General features: G+C 45.6%; 1 protein-coding gene across 1 annotated transcript in view; it reads right to left on the bottom strand.

Moving 5' to 3' along the window:
* LOC147622621 (uncharacterized) overlaps positions 1 to 17571 on the bottom strand; it is a 60822-nt gene that overhangs the window by 19378 nt on the left and 23873 nt on the right. The window contains exons 8-11 of the mRNA XM_086822164.1: positions 17245 to 17493; positions 15926 to 16034; positions 5044 to 5111; positions 4768 to 4837 (exon numbers count right to left, since the gene is read on the bottom strand). Of these exons, the coding sequence (XP_086678290.1) occupies positions 4768 to 4837; positions 5044 to 5111; positions 15926 to 16034; positions 17245 to 17493 (496 nt within the window). The remainder of the gene's footprint in view (positions 1 to 4767; positions 4838 to 5043; positions 5112 to 15925; positions 16035 to 17244; positions 17494 to 17571) is intronic.

Below are 17571 nucleotides of genomic sequence, written 5' to 3'. Positions count from 1 at the left end.
CGGGCGGGACGGTCAGTCAGCTCGGGCAAAGGTTGCTTGGGCAGTTATTACACTTCCGCTGGCCCAGGGAGGCTTGGGCATTATAGATCCAGTCGATCAGAGCAGAGCCTTATTGGGGAAGCTTATTGTTCGGGGGCTACTTCTAGGCGCTGAGCCTTGGAAAGAGCTTCTTTTGCAGCGGCTGTAGGCTCGGGCTCCCCCAGCAGGGGGCACTTGGGCACCGGAGATTCGATGGATCTTCATAGAGATGAGGAGGACAGGCCTCAATAGAGGTTGGGAGGACAGATTTGCTTTGAGCATCCTGAGAGCTTGGGGGTTGCTGAGACCGGGGCTCTCTCAGAGACCTCCTTCTTGTGTTGAGGAGCGGGCCAGACAGCCGCTCATCTGGAGCCCAACGGTTCGCACAGAGCAGGGTCATATGCTGGGTTCTCGGCCTTGTCTAGCCTGGGGACCTTTGGCGGCAGGCCCAGCACGCAGCTTTGAAGACTAGCAGGCCTTTTGCAGTCTCCCAGAGGAGATCCAAGTGGAGAGGCTGAGTCACTTCAGAGGGGGGTTGATTATGAGGGATGACATTCAGGAGGCACTCACAGAGGAGTGGTTCACGCCTCTCGAGCTTGTGGCCCCACGATGGATGGGAGCCTTTACACAGTTGGAGATCCTGATTGCTGTCAGACCTTGCACTGAGGATGGCAGATGCCTCTACTATGAGATTCAGGATGAGGGCAGACTTCAAAGAGTGGAGGTGGAGTCGCCTTTGGTTGCAGAGTGCACCTTTCAGAGGATACGGGTAGTGGCCGCCGCTTCTCGGAAGTGGCATATTGACCCAGACCCTGCAGATGTGCTCTCGGATTGGCGCATATGGGCATATGCAGCGCGCCCCTTGGCCCGGCTACATTGGGACCCTGGGGAGTACGAGTGGCATGATCCTTATGCATCCCTTGAGGCCACAGAGATCACCTTTTTCCAGTATACTGTTCGGCTAGGGCGGCATATTTTGACGGCAAGGAGGATGGTCTCTCCACTGCAGCGGGGCACTGGCGGCTATACAGGGACTCTCACAAGAGTTCCTGGAGAACTTTTGGGGCCGGCTCTGGGCTAGTCGACAGGCCCGCAGGATCTCAACTTTCCAGTGGCTGGTCGCCCACAAGGGCTCAGCAGTTGGCACCTGGCTTGTCTACAGCGGTCTTCCGGCGGCCTGCATCCGATGCGGCCACCCTATGGAGACACAGAGACATTGCCTATGGGATTGCCCTCAGGCGCAGCAGATTTGGCTGCGGATGCTACGTATTCTGGCCCCCCTCTCTCCGGAGGGTATGTATACGTGGGGTGCCGCTGCTTGGTCGACTTCGTCAGGGCCTGCTATGGGCTATGAGACGGAGCAGGACAGTCAGGCCATCAGATTCATTAGGGGCCAGCCTCGCCTTGTTCCTTCATTAGGGTATGTATACGTGGGGTGCCGCTGCTTGGTCGACTTCGTCAGGGCCTGCTAAGGGCTATGAGACGGAGCAGGACAGTCAGGCCATCAGATTCATTAGGGGCCAGCCTCGCCTTGTTCCTTCACCGGATTTCTCGTCCGCCAGCTGGACACAGGAGAGGAATCTACGATGGGAGCTCCTCAGCAGCCTCACCATCTGGTTCACCTGGAGAGCCCGGTGTTTCAGGGCCTTTGAGGGGAGACTGGAGCCACCAGCAGAGACTGTACGAGGGATTTGGCAGGAGTTGATCCACACCCTGCGAGAACAGTATGACCGCATCCGGATGAGGCGATCTTGCGGCGCCAGACCTTTCACACCACCTGGCGTAGCGGCCCCTTCTATACCCTTCACGCGGGGTCCCCCCGTTGGCATTACAGGCCACCTGTTTGGCTTTTCCCCCCGCCTATTGTATGATTTAGCCCCTCAGTTCTTTGTACTGATGCTTGTACTTTTCAGCACCTAGGGACAGTGTCCCGGGCTGCCTTGCTTTGTTCACTGCTCTGTTTTTCTTGTGAGCAGGAGAGGATCTTTTGTAGCCCTACGGGCGTTTTTATATAACTAATGGAAGGATCTTTTCTCGGAAAGAAAAAAAAAAACTTTTATGAGGCAAGGGACAGTCATTGTCAGCCATGCCAAAGTTCAGGGCAAGCCATACCGGCGAATGATCAAAAAGGTGCAATGTATAATCAATCCATATCTTACATGTGTATGCATCATATTGCTAACCCTTTGAATGCGGCATGAGCTGTGTCCACAAATCACATGCATCCAAAGAAGTCATTGTCTGCATCCAATCTTGCCTTTCAGAGGACATCATATGAGAGCGGTGAGAGGTGTTATCATTAAAGTCAGGCGAATTATTAAAATCCCCTATGATGAAAGCATTCGAAATCCATGGGTATGCACGTAAGGAGTGCTATATCTTACCTCTATATACTGAAGTTTGCGAAGCATAAACAATCGCAAATTCATAGCGTTCTCCTTGAATGAAACATTGTACCACAAGCCAACGGCCATTCGGATCATTGTGGGCTAATACAGGCTGTAAATCTTACGAGGGTACCAAAAAAAGTTCGAGTTCTTGCATAGAAGATTTGATATCCAGAGAAGACTCCTTGTCTTCCAACAAAACTATGCTAATTATGTTCTTGCAAACAAACTACATGGGAATGCATAGTATTTACATATGACCAAAGCAACCTCCATTTATTCACATCATAGAGGCCTTGTATATTGTAAGTAAAACACTTGATTGGTATAGACATATTTACAATATGAGTAATGTAGAGGCTCAACTTGCATGGCAACCTTACCGATCAAGTCACCATGCAAAGGACGTTCTGCAGTTTGAACATCAGCCATATTTATGTGCATTGAATTCTTTGCATCATGTGCGAACAAAGAAGCACCACTGCCCACATCCTTCCTACTCTTGCAATATTGCCTGAAGTGTCAAGCACAGGGGTAGATGAAGCAAATGTAGAAGCTTCCTTTGTCCAGTTATACGAGAGACCAAAGGTCTTTGTCTAGGAGTTATTGTTTTTTTGGAAGTCTGCCATGCATCAGAGTCAGATTTGTCTTTATCTTTCACATTCATCCCATGAGAGCCTATCGAGGCAACTTTTGCTTTTCCTTTATCCAAACTTGCATGCTGTGAATAATTTACATTCTTTCCCTTTTGAATTTGTACAAATGGCAATAGGAGCAATTTGAGGAGAGGGCATGGTTGCAACAAACGGGCGCAACAAAAGAGACGGACATTCTAATTGCATATGTCTAAACCTTTTACAAGTAAAGCAAGAACCTTCAAAATTTTCCCATTTAAGCTTAAAGAAAACTTCATGTGTTGGAATCCCTTGCATTTCAACATCCATTGCTACCCTGTCAAGGGTATCTGGGAGGGCATACAACCTTACCCAGTGATTCAACTAGAAAAGGCAATGCAAGGCGTAGATAAACCACGAGATCCACCACTTCGACCCATATAGGACACCTGTGTTTAATAAAATTCTGATAGTCCTTGGTGGGCGACCAAGGGTACACATGCACCATTTGTTGTCCAAAGAACAAGGGTGACTTTTCCATCAGCATTTGTTTATGCTTAGATTCAGTGAGAATGACCTCATAGAAACCTCTTGTTGCAGAGTAAACCCCTTCCACAAAACATCCACCAAGCATCGCTTTTATCCATTGGCAAACATCTGCTACATAGCAAGCATTTTACCAAGGAAAAAAGAATTACCGCTTTTTATGATAGTCTTGTAACATGGTCGAAGAGTACATGATCACGGATTTTCAAACGGAAATCCGGCACACACGCATCCCATGCTTGTCCGATATCTGCAAAGCCTTCCTCAAGAGTGTCACAGAACTACTACAATTCAGAATTGTCACAACAAAAAGGTTGTGAATCAGAATGCAATTGTCTGCGTTTGGGATCAACAGACAATTCCCTTCTATGGTAAGTAGCTACAGATTGGGCCATGAAGGAAGAGAGAGGAGAAACATAGGCAAAAGATACAAGAGACGCAAAAGACAAGAAGACAGACACACAGCCAAGAGGAGAGGGGGGCAAAGCAACAAGGAAAAAAGAAGGCAACTATAAAATCTAGAATGATTAGGAGAGAGAGAAAATGGGCGCGCACGCGCGCGCGCGCACACACAAGAAAAGAGGAAAAGCACAAAAGAGACGAACGAAGGTTCTATGAACAGCTGGACCGGGAGTAGGCAGTAGGCAGCAGGCCAACAGCGCTGCAAAGGCAGCAACTGACAGAGGCATGCGCATGCACGTGCGCACACACAGTCACACCCAAAAGAAAAGAGGACGCACACAGAAGAGACGAACGAAGGTTCTATGAACAGCTGGACCGCAAGTGGCAAGCAAACAACGCTGCAAAGGCAGCAACTGACGGAGGCAAGACGGCAGGTGCTCCAAATGGAGCGTAGAACGAGTAGCAGCCAGTGCTGCAGAGGCAGCGGGGGACACAGGGTGACTGGCACTGCAGAGGCAGCGAAGGACGACAGGAGGCCGGCACTGGCAAAGGGCAGTAGGTGGTCGTCGGCACTGCGTAGGCGGTTCACAGACACGAGCTCCAATTCACACACATTTACTGCACACACACACATGCGCACACGCACAAAGGTATCATGAACAAACTATGAACATGCCATTTATGTGGACTGCGTTCACAAAATACTAGTGTTTCCTTGTTCCCTTTGATAACTGCTTTACCCCTTTCAAATAGTATGCTTTAAGGGACAGAAAAAAAGGTACAATAATGAAAATTCATACATGCAAGTTCTTCCTATGTTTCCGACCCAAAATCTGCTGAATGCGCTTCATCCATCCCAAGTCCGGCTGCCTGTCACACCCACACACAATATGCATGTATCAGTGCTCCAAAAAAAAACCCAACATCCTTGCAGAAATTTATGCCCCCAAAAAATACACGTACCTCATCACACTTTGATTTCAACACATTAAAAAGCTAAAAGCCTACTATGATAGCATGAAGACAGTTGTAGAGGAAAATAATGACACGAAAAAGGTCCTTGTCTGGCATCTCACATTTGCAGTGCTGCCGCAGAGTGGAAGTAAACAATTGAGTAGGGCCTTTGTATCAATGGCTCAAATTCCTGCATTGCAAGAACGTTGCATAAGACGAGATTTTGCATGCTGATGAATATAACAAAAAAACTCCACACCACACCAAAAGACATGCACTGTACCTCACACCTGGACGGTCCTATAGGAAAGAAGACATATATATATATATATACCTAGATGAATCCAGGAACATGCCCAAATTGACCTTTTAGGAACATGCATGTTATATACTCATGGTAGTCAACCCACAACACTATATAGCTATCCCCACTAACGTCATCAATGCCCAATAGTGGGTGTAGAACTCTGTAGCAAGATATTCTCTCACACACGTCTCCACACACGCACACGCACACACACATAAGAGCATATATTCACACAAAGCCCTTCGTACTGAGTTTCTTTCAAACCTCCGGAGATGCAGGGCAAACTCAACCATAATGAACCTAGCACTAAGGGAAGTAGCAAATAGAAAGAATTAGCACAACAAATAAGTAGTTGATAGGGCAAATGCACCACTAAAGATAGAAAGAATTAGCACAATATCAACTGCTGGCCGCAACTCGGACAAAAACTTCACAATGTGAAATCTGCATGTCCGGACGAAGACATACATACCATCATAAGGCCAAATGAATCTGAACTTACGAATAATTTTAAAAGAAAGAAGAGAATCACTAAAGACAAACAAATCAAAAATAGGAAAGCTTAATATAGAACACCCGAGAAGAAATAATAATTTAAAAAAAAATTTGCAAAACTAGACAAATACATAACTAAATCACATACACACAAATTCTTTATTGAACCACAACAAAAGAATTTCTAACAAGCAAGCTAAACAAATTTTGAATGACTGATTTAGCAACAACAAAACAATTTTTAAATGACTAATTCACTAAAACAAGAATACAAAAAGTAAGAACTTTACCTCAAAGATTGTCCAATCATGAAGTATAAGATCATCAACTCCATCATGCATAGCATGGACTAGGTGCTATGACATCCCTACTCAAGTCATCAGTGTCCAAGAGTAGGTGCAGGTCAAATCCTTGACCAATTATGTAACCCTATCAACCTCTCATGGATGGCATGCCCCCCACCCTCAAAAAGATTCTGGGGCAGGAAGTGAATTTTTACTTTTTCCTTGTTGTGGGGGGGGTGGGGGGGTTTACGACCCTGTGTTTTTCCTCTAGACAGTATGCAGGTGGGCACGGGGACATGGTGGACAGTGTGAATGGCATTGGTTTGGAGTTAAAAAGGAAACCCATGTGTGGACAGCCCCAAGTGTGAAGGGGACAAAAGGATTTAAATTTATAAGGTTTTATAACCTTTGATGATTTAAAAATAATAATATTTTTGGAGGATGCGCTTTTTGCTATTGCTTCTAGTTTTTGCTTTCTGGAGAAAAGAGGGGAAGGGTTGAGCTCAAAGTCTGCAATCACCTGAGCTAACAGTTCGAGACTCTATGAAGGGCATAAGTGTTGCGAGCAGTCCTAGAGTTGGTTTGATTCATGGATATATGGATCGAACTCTATTTGTACATGTATGCATACAATTTTTGAGGTATTATTGTATTCTGGTTGCATTGGATCCTGTTACCATTGAGAATACTTTGGGTAATACTCTGGAATGTGTCGTATGATGCATGTATATTGGTATGATACATCAAGTACTTTATTATGTGCAAACTACAAAACCAATGGGCTGATTTACATATACTTCCTCCCGTAAATCCCCATTTAAGAATGCAGTTTTGATGTCCAATAGATGCACTTTCCATCCTTTATGTGCAGCCAATGCAATCGCTGATCTTATTGTAGTCATTCTCGAAGTAGGAGCAGAAGTCTCCTCATAATCTATTCCCTTTTTTCTGAGAGTAGCCTTTAGCCACAAGTCTTGCTTTGTACCTGTCAATAGTACCATCAGACTTCCTTTTGACTTTGTACACCCACTTTGTTCCAATGACATGCTTGCCTTTCGCCGAGTCCAAAAGATTCCAAGTATTGTTCTCCATGATAGAAGAGATTTCATCTTGCATGGCTTGCACCCAGTGCTCATTCTCATGTGCTTCTTCATAAGAAGAAGGCTCTTCGGAATCAAAGATACCACCCATGGCTAATGCAGACTCCCCGTGATGCATATTCAATGCATGGCTCGAACTAGCCCTTGTTCTACCTGTGAGTGGAGCTGCAAGTTTGCTTTCTTACAAAGTTTTTAGCAACCATCTTGGCACCGACTTGGCTGTGTCTATGGCTGTTTGCTCTTCCCTGACAAGATCTTCTACTTCTTCCATAGAAGGGGGCTGAATTGCTGGCTGTTCCACATGTTCTACATGAGGATTCTCTTGTGTAGGGGCTGGCTGATCTGAATCCCCCCTAATTGCAATGGGTAATAGTCCATCAAACATGTCATGTATGCCTGTATCATGACTTTTATACAACTTGTACATGGACTGTACTGAAGTTTCAGCAAATACCACATCTCTACTGACAAAAATCCTGCGTGTTGTTGGATTATAAAGACGGTATCCTTTGCTCTCATTGCTGTAGCCCACAAAAATGCATTTCATTGCTTTATCATCTAGCTTTGTTCAGAGTTGTTCTCGCACATGTGCATATGCCAAACGCCCAAATGTACGCACATAATCCACACTTGGTTTTCGGCTATACCAAGCCTCAAATGGTGTTATGTTTTTCAAAGCTTTTGTTGGACACCTATTCCACACGTGAGTTGCACATATTATAGCTTCCATCCAAAAATTGTGAGGCAACTTTTGTGCTTTCACCATGCATCTTGCCATCTCCATGAGAGATCTATTTTTCCTCTCAACTACACCATTCGGCTACGGTGTATAAGACAGTACATTGGTGTTTCATGCCCTTTTGAAGCATATAATCCTTGAATGCATTTCACATGTATTCTCCACCTCTATCTGAGCAGAGTGTTTGGACTTTACATCCACACATATTTTCAGCCATTGCTACAAAGTGTCGAAAGCATGTAAACACCTCTGCTTTCGCTTTCAAGGGGTAAACCCAAGCAAACCAGGAGTAGTCATCAATGAATGTGACGAAATAAAGATGTCCCCCCTATGGATGGTGTCTGCATTGGACAACATACATCACTGTGTATGAGTTGTAATTTACTTTCAACTCTAATAGCTCCATCCTTGGGGAATGGTTTTCGATGCATCTTTCCCAAAATACACCCCTCACATACATGTCTTGTTGGAGACTCAAGAGGCGGCATATTATCAACCATATGATGCTTCTGCAAAAGCATCAAACTCCGAAAATTTACATGCCCAAAACGAGCATGCCATAGCTCTGCATCATGCATAGCAGGAGTGTGGGCAGCCACTGTATTTACGCTTGTCATAGCTGTCCAGCTTATACAAGCCTTTGTATCATGTTCCAGAAGTGACTATTTCATAACCCTTTGATGGGTCTTTTACTAAACACTTCCCATCTTCAAAATTCAACCTTTAAACCTTGGTCATTTATGACTGAGACGGAGAGCAGATTTTTCTTTATCCCTGGAACATACAACACATTTTTCATACATATATCGGCACCATTGGCTGCAACAAGTATGACAAAGCTAATTCCCTTTACTGGATAGGTGATATGATCTGCACATGATACAGTGCGGCCATTTGAAGCATAAACCAAGTGCTGAAATACATCTTTGCATGAAGTGATGTGGCTCGAAGCACCACTATCAAAATACCATGATACATCCTGTCTGTCACATGCAATGCAAGACATATCATTGTCTGAAGCACTTGGTGTGTCACTAGTGCATGTGACCAAAAAAGTGTACTCTTCCTGAATTACATTAGCTGATTGTTGTGCTTTGTCATCAAAGGAGTCTGCTACTGCATTGCCTGCATCTTTCTTTTTCTCCTTTGCAATCCGCTTTCTACATTCATTGATGTATTGGCCAGGCTTATGGTAGTAGTGACATTTGCCCTTCTTTTCAGGCTCGTTTGCATCCCCTTTGTCAGACTTTTCACCACCAGAAGAGGGCTGTCCATGACCAGCGTTACTAGACTGTTGTCCCCCATGCTTAAAGCTCTTTGCTTTACCCTTATCCTTGGCTGTAAATGCCTTGTCTCCACCACGGTTGCTAGATAGGTTTGCTCTTGTTTACTCTTCCTGCAAAAGTAAACCCACCAGCTCTTCAAAAGTGACGGGATCACCGCCTCCTCTCATAGAGAAGTTGAGAGAGGTGTGAAAGCCCAAGCAGGATGTGATATGCAGCGGAAGTCTTTGTATTGGAAGATCCTGTCACACAAATGCACACACCGTCTTCTGTATCCTGAGTTTCGTGAGTTTAGCAATCCACTTTAATACTTCAAACTTTAAAGAGATATGAGAGAGATATGAGAACTGTACACCAGATTGGGTCCCGAATTACCCACTGAGGGGCCCCCTATCCCGATAACGAGATAGTCTTTGCTTTATTTCTTTAGAGAGAATGACTGTGAACTGTAGATAAGCCAAACGCAAGATCTCAAAGGATCGGAGATTGGCTGAACTGTACACGGCTGTAGAAACACCTCGATGAACTGATCTCGAGCCTATGCACTCTTCCCAAGGGCATGAGGAAGGGCTGCACACCTGAGGCTGAGAAAAGAAGATGGTGGACTGTTCTACGCTATGTTAGAATGCTGTAAATGCTTATGAATGCTGTGTTACCTTCACCAGATGACTGCTGCATGTATGGATGATGCACAGAAGGCTGGATACTGATGCAAACTGATGATTCAGGGCTGAGAACTGCTGTAGACAGAAACGCAGACCTGTAGGGATGCTGCTGGACTCAAACGCAGGAAGTACTGATGTTGCTGGACAGAAACGCAGGCTGATCTGCTGCTGGACTGAAACGCACAAGTGTACTGCTGCTGCTGGACAGAAAACGCAGGCTGGCTGCAGGCACCTATGGGCTGCACAGATAGACTGAACCTGAACTGCTGAATTCTGTGGGGCTGCGGCGTTGAATTGGGCTGAATGGATGCTGATGGCAAGCGCCTAGTGCTGTAGGGACTGCTAAACTACATGCGTTGGAGAACCAAGGTTGGCTGAAGCAAACTCAAGCTCTCCAAGGGCTGGATGAGACTAGTCTAGTGCTGAAGGCAAGGGAACTCCTAGGGCTGAGGAGGAAAGCTCTTAGCACACTGAAGACTGAATGAGAAACTAAGCCCTATGCAAGCCTATTTATACTAACTAGAGGTTGGTCAAGTTGTCTGGTCATTTAATAAAGTTTATATTTATAAATGACAATAAATGCTAAATAAATACTATAAAATATGGAAAAAATACCAGATAAATCCTAGTAAATTCCCTAAGGCTTCTGGGATGTTCTAAATGATGCACAGGCATATGAATGCATATTATGCAGGATGCAGAGTGCTTTCTGATGCAAACCCTAAGGCTTCTACTGACTCTACATGCATGAATGATTCTCTCCAAGTGGGTTAAGGGACTTGACTGACTGACTGATCCGCTAAGGCTGAGGAATGACCTACGTAGCTCGTGCCTGACTTATCCTGGACTGAGGATGTACAATGGGGTCACGGCGTACGACAAATATCATCCTACTGGGTTCTAATACTGTACAACTGTTGCACTTCTGATGATGAGCCATCTTGTCACCATGCACTGAGTGCAGAGTGCATGTGACATTCCCTCCTGATTAGCTTGGCGGCAGGTTCATGGCTTCCAAGTAGTCCGCCAATAACTAGGGGTACTCCTGGAAGAACTCCTCGTCGAGCCATACGGCTTCGTGGGTGCCTCGATCTCGGAATTTCGTAGTATAGAACTGACGAATCCGTCGACCGGAACCATGCTTCCATCGATGAAGAAGGATCTGCTCAGGCTCAATCACTTCTGCCTCGTCACCACGTCTGGCTGCTGTTCATCTGAAACATCAAACACTTCTAGACCAACATATGGTTTTAGCCAAGAAACATGGAAAACATCATGTATTGTCCAACTAGCAGGCAACTTTAACTTCATGGAGACATCACTTAACTTCTTAACTATTGGAAAAGGGCCAAAACTACGGAATGAAAGCTTGGGACAACGTTTGCCCACTTGTTTCAATCTCTGTTTCATGATACGCAAATAGACCCAATTCCCTTCCTTGAAGTGGACATCTCGACTAGACTTATTTGCCTGTCTGCTATATGCTTCCTGAGCTTTGGTCAAGCGGTTCTTGACTGACTCAATGATCTCGGAAAATGCTTCCGTGGTTTTATTAGCCTCTAAAGATGGAGACACCATTCTCGTCAAGAGAGAAAATAAACGGCGACCAAAGGCTGCTTCATATGGAGTCCGTCCGACACTGGATGAATGAGTGTCGTTCAAGATAGTTTGGACCAATGGAAGATAGTGCTCCCATTTGGACTGCTGGTCATGACAGTATGACTTGAGGACATCAAAGGCCAACTGGTTATAAATTTCTGTCTGGCCATCTGTCTGGGGATGGAATGCACTAGACAACTGCAACTTGGTTCCGAAGTTTTCAAATAATGCCCTCCATAAATGCGAGGTAAACTTGGAATCTCTATCTAATGTTACTTGGTAGTTGGCACTTGGTTGGCCGTTGGAGGTAAACCAGCATTATGTCCGAGGTATGGCCATCCCCAGAGGAGTCCCAGCATTATTGTCTTTGGGATTGCCCGAAGGCTCAGCAGGTTTGGCAGGGGATCCTGCGAATCTTCACTATGGACCGGGCCCCCTCCCGCACTGTTACGTGGGGCACAATTGCTTGGGCCACCGAGCCCACGGCCATCATGTCATATGAGGAGGAGGGTGGGGGACTAGCCCTTCAGGTCTCTCACCTTCGTATTTCTGCAGTGCCAATCCCAGCTCCACCTACTCCAGGCTAGGTGGAAGTGGAGCTCCGGGCACTAGTGCTGCCCAGTGTCGACGGGGCGAACAGCATCTGGAAAAGCCAGAGACCACGGACGATCTGGGCACACAAAAAGGCCACGGGTAGCGCACGGACGGAGGCTCGAGAGAGTGGCTGCAACGTCGACCAGATTGGACCGTGCAGGTTCACGAGTAGCAAGGCCGGGGAGTGCAACAGCAGGAGGGCGACAGGCTTTGGTACCAATTGTTGACGTGGGAGGAGGGAATCGGGACTGAGAGAGAGAAGGATTAAAATAAGGTTAAGAATATAATAAACTCTAACCTACTCTAAGCACGGGAGAGCATTAAATTATATTACAATCGAAGTACAAGGGCTTTTAAATAGCCTTTTACTAGTACAATGGAGATGCATGCATTTTGACAAGTGTCACATCCAAAGCTTCCAAGTGTCCATTGAGGTGTCCTCTTAGGTGGCTGATTCTACACACATTATTAGATTTATGTTCACACCTATTACAAGTATCCACCCTCTTAACAAGAGGTGTTCACACGCACCCACACTAATACACTTTCCCTTTGCTATTTCTCTTACATTGGGCATAAAGAAGAAGCAGTTTGTTGTGCATGGGTTTAAGACTCTAATTAGGCGCTAATTGCAATCAATCAATTCATAAACACGCTTCTGCAAGCACCCATATTATTGAGGGATAGAGCACCTTTATATAGGGGATATGGACCCTCTCATGCTGGCAAAGTCAAGTAGAAGGCTGGCCGACTTGAAAAGAGGACACGTATAAATATATGTCATGCGTTTTCATACGTGTGGCCTCTTGGGGCTAGGCACCTATGCCTAGGTGTCCCCTATGGCATTCTCCCTTCCCCATGGCCTGGACAATAGGCTGAAATCAGCCCATGGCCCCTCATAGTCCACAATCCCAAGATTGGTGGTGTTAGTTCCATGCCTCTCATGGGTTCACACACACCTGTGCTCACTAGACTTAAGACTCCTGACATACACAGGTGCCCATTCACCCGGCCAACAAGCCTAATAAAAGCTCAGGACACCAATACATCATTCTAGAGGGTTACATCCGTGCGCGGGACAAGCACAACTGACATGTGTGGGACATGCACGACTGAAAATCTGACAAACACCTATGGTGGCACACTGGCTGACATGCCCCTGGACAAGGGCTCGCAAGGGACCAATTGTCCAACCACAGGGTCTTGCACATTTCTTGTATAGTCATGTCCACGGCATCCAAGTGGGGCAGTCACATCCATAGCATCCAGGTGCGGGATGCACATACAATGACTTCTTAATGGTGGCAAAGCTCCAGTAAGTACAGGGCCCAGGCATCTCTGATCTTCATACTGCCATAACCTGTGAGAGAGGGCGAAATCCAATTCGAAAAAGGCAACAAAGTCTCCCTCAAATCTCATAGTAGGGTGGGAAATTGAACAAATAGTGCTCCTCTATCATTAGTGCATACCTTGCATATCTGTGCCTTTCCTGGGATGCCCTCTGCCCAGTCCAGAGGCGGTACCCTCAGTTGGCCAATGGCAATCCTCATGGCATGTGATGTGTGTCTATGGAAGTATCCAGGGTTCTCAATGAATCCATCCTCTGAAACTATAAGGAAGTGATGTATGTAAAACTCAAGTTTCATGGGAAGCTCAGATGGGGACACCCATGTCCATATGAAGCCTTGTCAGATCCAGTCAAATCAGGCGATTGACCTCTTACTGTGCAGAAGATCCAAAAACAGGGTGTTGAGGCTATATTAGAAGGAAGGGAGATGGTCCATCTGAAGGCCATGTTGATCAAACCAGCGAACAACAAAAGAGTACCAAGATCGACTCTGCCCCTCTCGATCCACCTGCATCGTGAGGACTGAAGGACCAACTGCGGGAGACAGTCACCATCAAGCGTATGTACACGGTAGATGTAGTCGATAGTGAAGAAGAGGGCATCACAGACTCGGGAGTCTCGCCCAAACTCTACTAAAACAACCTCATGTGGCACGGACGGCCTACTTGTGATCATCCATGAAAGCATATCACCTGCAACCTCTCTATCGTCCTCCACTCCTAGATCTAGTCCCCAAAAAAGATTGATGCACGATACACCCAGGTGGGCCTGGGCCTTTTGAAGGTGGGCCTGGACACACTCTCTCTCCAAACGGGCTAAGGCTGCATAACCTCTTGCCAAGCGAGCCACAGCAGTTGGTCTCATGGAAAAGAACAGGCCTCTGAAGGTCACTCAAAGATATACAGGAGATGAGACAGTCACCACATGCACTCCTCTATATAGAAAAGACAGGCCAGCTCCCTCCAGGTATGAAGTGTTAAAGATCATGAATCTTGGTTTTGCTGAGATTGATCATAAGATCTCTCTCATCACAAAACTCCTGCAATGCATGTAGATGTCTCTGCAACCACTCCACAAAATCTGAGATCATGACTATATCATCTGCATATACTTTGATAAAAACAACCGCCTGTCACCAACCATGACATGAGCTTTGTGATTATTGGCCTATATGGATGCCAAGATTAAAATATATAAGCTTTGGGAATGGGAAATTTAACCAGTACAAGGCAATGGGCACCCTTGGCTTCATGTGGCGTGCCTGCCATTGAGAATATGGCCTGAGATTTGGTCTGGAGCCTTGGAGATACTAAGAGAACGATGGGCATGTGAACGAAGGCCTGGATTGGGCATTTTAAAAGCGGTTCACATTTACATATAACAAGGGTGGTCACTTTATTAAATGGGGACCCTGTGATTTAAAGAGACAAGTTAAAATATAACACGTGGGGGTGTGAGCATGGCCACTCCCCCCCGCCCTCCTTCTAGATTGTTCCTTTTCTAAAGTTGATGGATTTGATTTTCGCCAACTTCGGCTGTTCTTTGAAAAGAGGCGCACCAGTCCATACTTCCCTGACACTTCATTTCTACCCGCACAGCAAGCATATTCTGTACCTGTTAGTACTGCACCTGTTTTTTGTACTGTATCACCATCTGTACCCGATTTTATTGTTGCATTTATGGATGTACCTAGTGGTTGACACCATTTTTGTACCCAACAGTACATGCTGGTTTGTATCTGGATGTACTTGTGGTGTACCTGCACATGCTGTAGCTGTGGTGTTTCATACCAGTTGTACCAGTTGCTTCTGTACTTGCTGTACCAGATGTCCTAACTACTGTACCAGCCTATTGCACATGCTGTACCTGTTTGGTACCTGCAAATCAAAGTTTATGACAGCAGTATCGGCATGAGTTACTGGTGCTCTTCAAGTTTTGTGGTCATTAAAACAAGTATTTAATGTCATTAATGATTGAGTTTTGAGAATGGTCAAGTGTTGAGAAACCTCGTACGGTTCACCACTTAGACCAATGCCGTGAACTTCTCCCTCCAAGCCTATCCACGAGGAGTGAAATCCCGTCAATGAATAGCCCAAACAATGTAGCGGGCAGCCCTGTTTGACCCCAACAGTGCTACTAATATCTCATAAAATGCCTTCTAGTACCCGTACTCTGTCAATCACAGCCTCATATAAAGCCATCGCCACCCCTACCATATCTGATGGAAACCAAAGCTCCTGCAGGCCGCCCAGAAGTCGAGATTGGGAGACAAAATCAAAAGTCTTCTTGAAGTCTACAAAACAACAATAGATCCACTGCTTCTGCGCCCTCGCCTCCTCAATGACAGCTCGTGAGTAAAAATGTGGTCTGGAGAAGAATAGTTCCCCTCCTAAAGCCTGCCTGACTTGGGGCCCTCTGTCCCTATCTCTCTGCTAGGAAACTGATCCCAGACTCCAATACTGCCCAATATATCTAAACCCCCGCACCCACACCAGAGGGAGGGAGGAGGAGTTGCTTTGTTCTTAAACACGCATCTGTATATGATGTTTGAAATCATTACGGTAAACTTTTAATATGGGAAAATTGTTACCTTCACAACATAGAGCACGAAACGTTCTAAGTCCAGACAGCGTAACAAAAAATGTGCTCCAACAACTACTATGACTGGCCGACCTTCAGCATCAACTCCACCATGATACCTATAAAAAGAATAACTCTTGGTTCATCCATTGACCATCTTTGGTGAATGAAAAGAAACGTGGCAGCATGATATAACAACATTCTAATGAGGGAACAGATAAAGGTAAATGAACCATGCAGTAGCCACTTTAGTACGCATACACACATATATACATGCATAATCTATAGAAACCCTCAAGATTCCAGGCATTCAAAAGTGCTGGGTACAACCCTCATATGCTGTTGAGAAATGTCAAACTGGAGCAGTGAAAGATGAAACACAACACAAGGCTTGAACAATGTCAAACTGGAGCAGTGAAAGATGAAACACAACACAAGGCTTGAACAAGCAAAAGAATGAGTGTACGAGTATTTGGTTGCATTTAAATTTTTCTATGCCTACATACCCCTTTTGGCTTATATCATAGCATCATAGCCACCTTCAGGGGCCCCTACATGGCTCTAGAAATGTGATAATTCTCACAATGGGATCTCCTCCAAGAAACTGGCCTGCCTGCATTTAAATTTTTCTATGCCTACATACCCCTTTTGGCTTATACCATAGCATCATAGCCACCTTCAGGGGCCCCTACATGGCTCTAGAAATGTGATAATTCTCACAATGGGATCTCCTCCAAGAAACTGGCCTGCCTGTATGACCAAAGAAGGGAATAGTCTGAAAGATCTTGTAGGCACCTCTTCATCCAGGGATCACACTGTCGATCTCTGATGAGGCAACCACCAAGAAGAACTACATACCATGTCAGAAGGAGAGTCTACATAACAAAGCTTGCCTCATTGCCCACCGGTCTGATAGGAAGGAGCTGTACTTACCTGAGTGATCATCCTTGGCATCGGTCTGTCTTATCTAACTAGGTTTTCCACATGGACTATCGCACATAGCCACATGCTGGACTCATTCCACACAAGGAGTTGCCCCTCTCAGAAATCTTCTTAGGAGGGGTTCCCGCATCCCCTGCTTGCCAGGCAGGCATGCATCGGATGACTTGATAAGGGAGAAGATACTTCCAACAAGGCCACCCACAATGAGTTTGATAAAAGTGTACTGCTCTGCTTATCTCAATCAATCCCCATACTTTGGGAGTACGATAATAGCTAAAAGACAACACCAGCAAGAAGAAACATACCAAGTTGTGCGATGAGCACCTACTTCACACCCAAGAAAACCATCAAGAACAGATGTACACACACAAACAAAAGGTAACTCACAAGATCTTCATTTCTGCAATCTCTATGAGGTTGACAGCATTAGACCGTGCAAGATATCGAGCGTGAAGGGAATCCTCTTCTGCCACCGTGAGAGGAGGCCCTCCGATGCTACCCAAACCTAGCCATTTCGCCCATGTCCAGCCTGCCTGTGCCTGTGCAACTCTTTCCCACTGCTCTTTACGCCTCTGATCAGGGTCCTTGGTCATCGTCATGAACGAAGGATCGATCAAATTATCCAATGATAAAGATCTGCATACACGTGGAAACAAAACAACCCGCACATCAGCCAAAACACTCACATTCTACCAGCTTTTAAAAGTCCTTTGC

Source organism: Cibotium barometz, chromosome 28 (assembly GCF_041138505.1).
Source record: "Cibotium barometz isolate CiBa-2024 chromosome 28, ASM4113850v1, whole genome shotgun sequence".
In the NCBI taxonomy this organism is placed as follows: Eukaryota; Viridiplantae; Streptophyta; class Polypodiopsida; order Cyatheales; family Cibotiaceae; genus Cibotium; species Cibotium barometz.
Note: the sequence above shows the minus strand (reverse complement) of the source record. Positions and strands in the feature narration are given on the sequence as shown.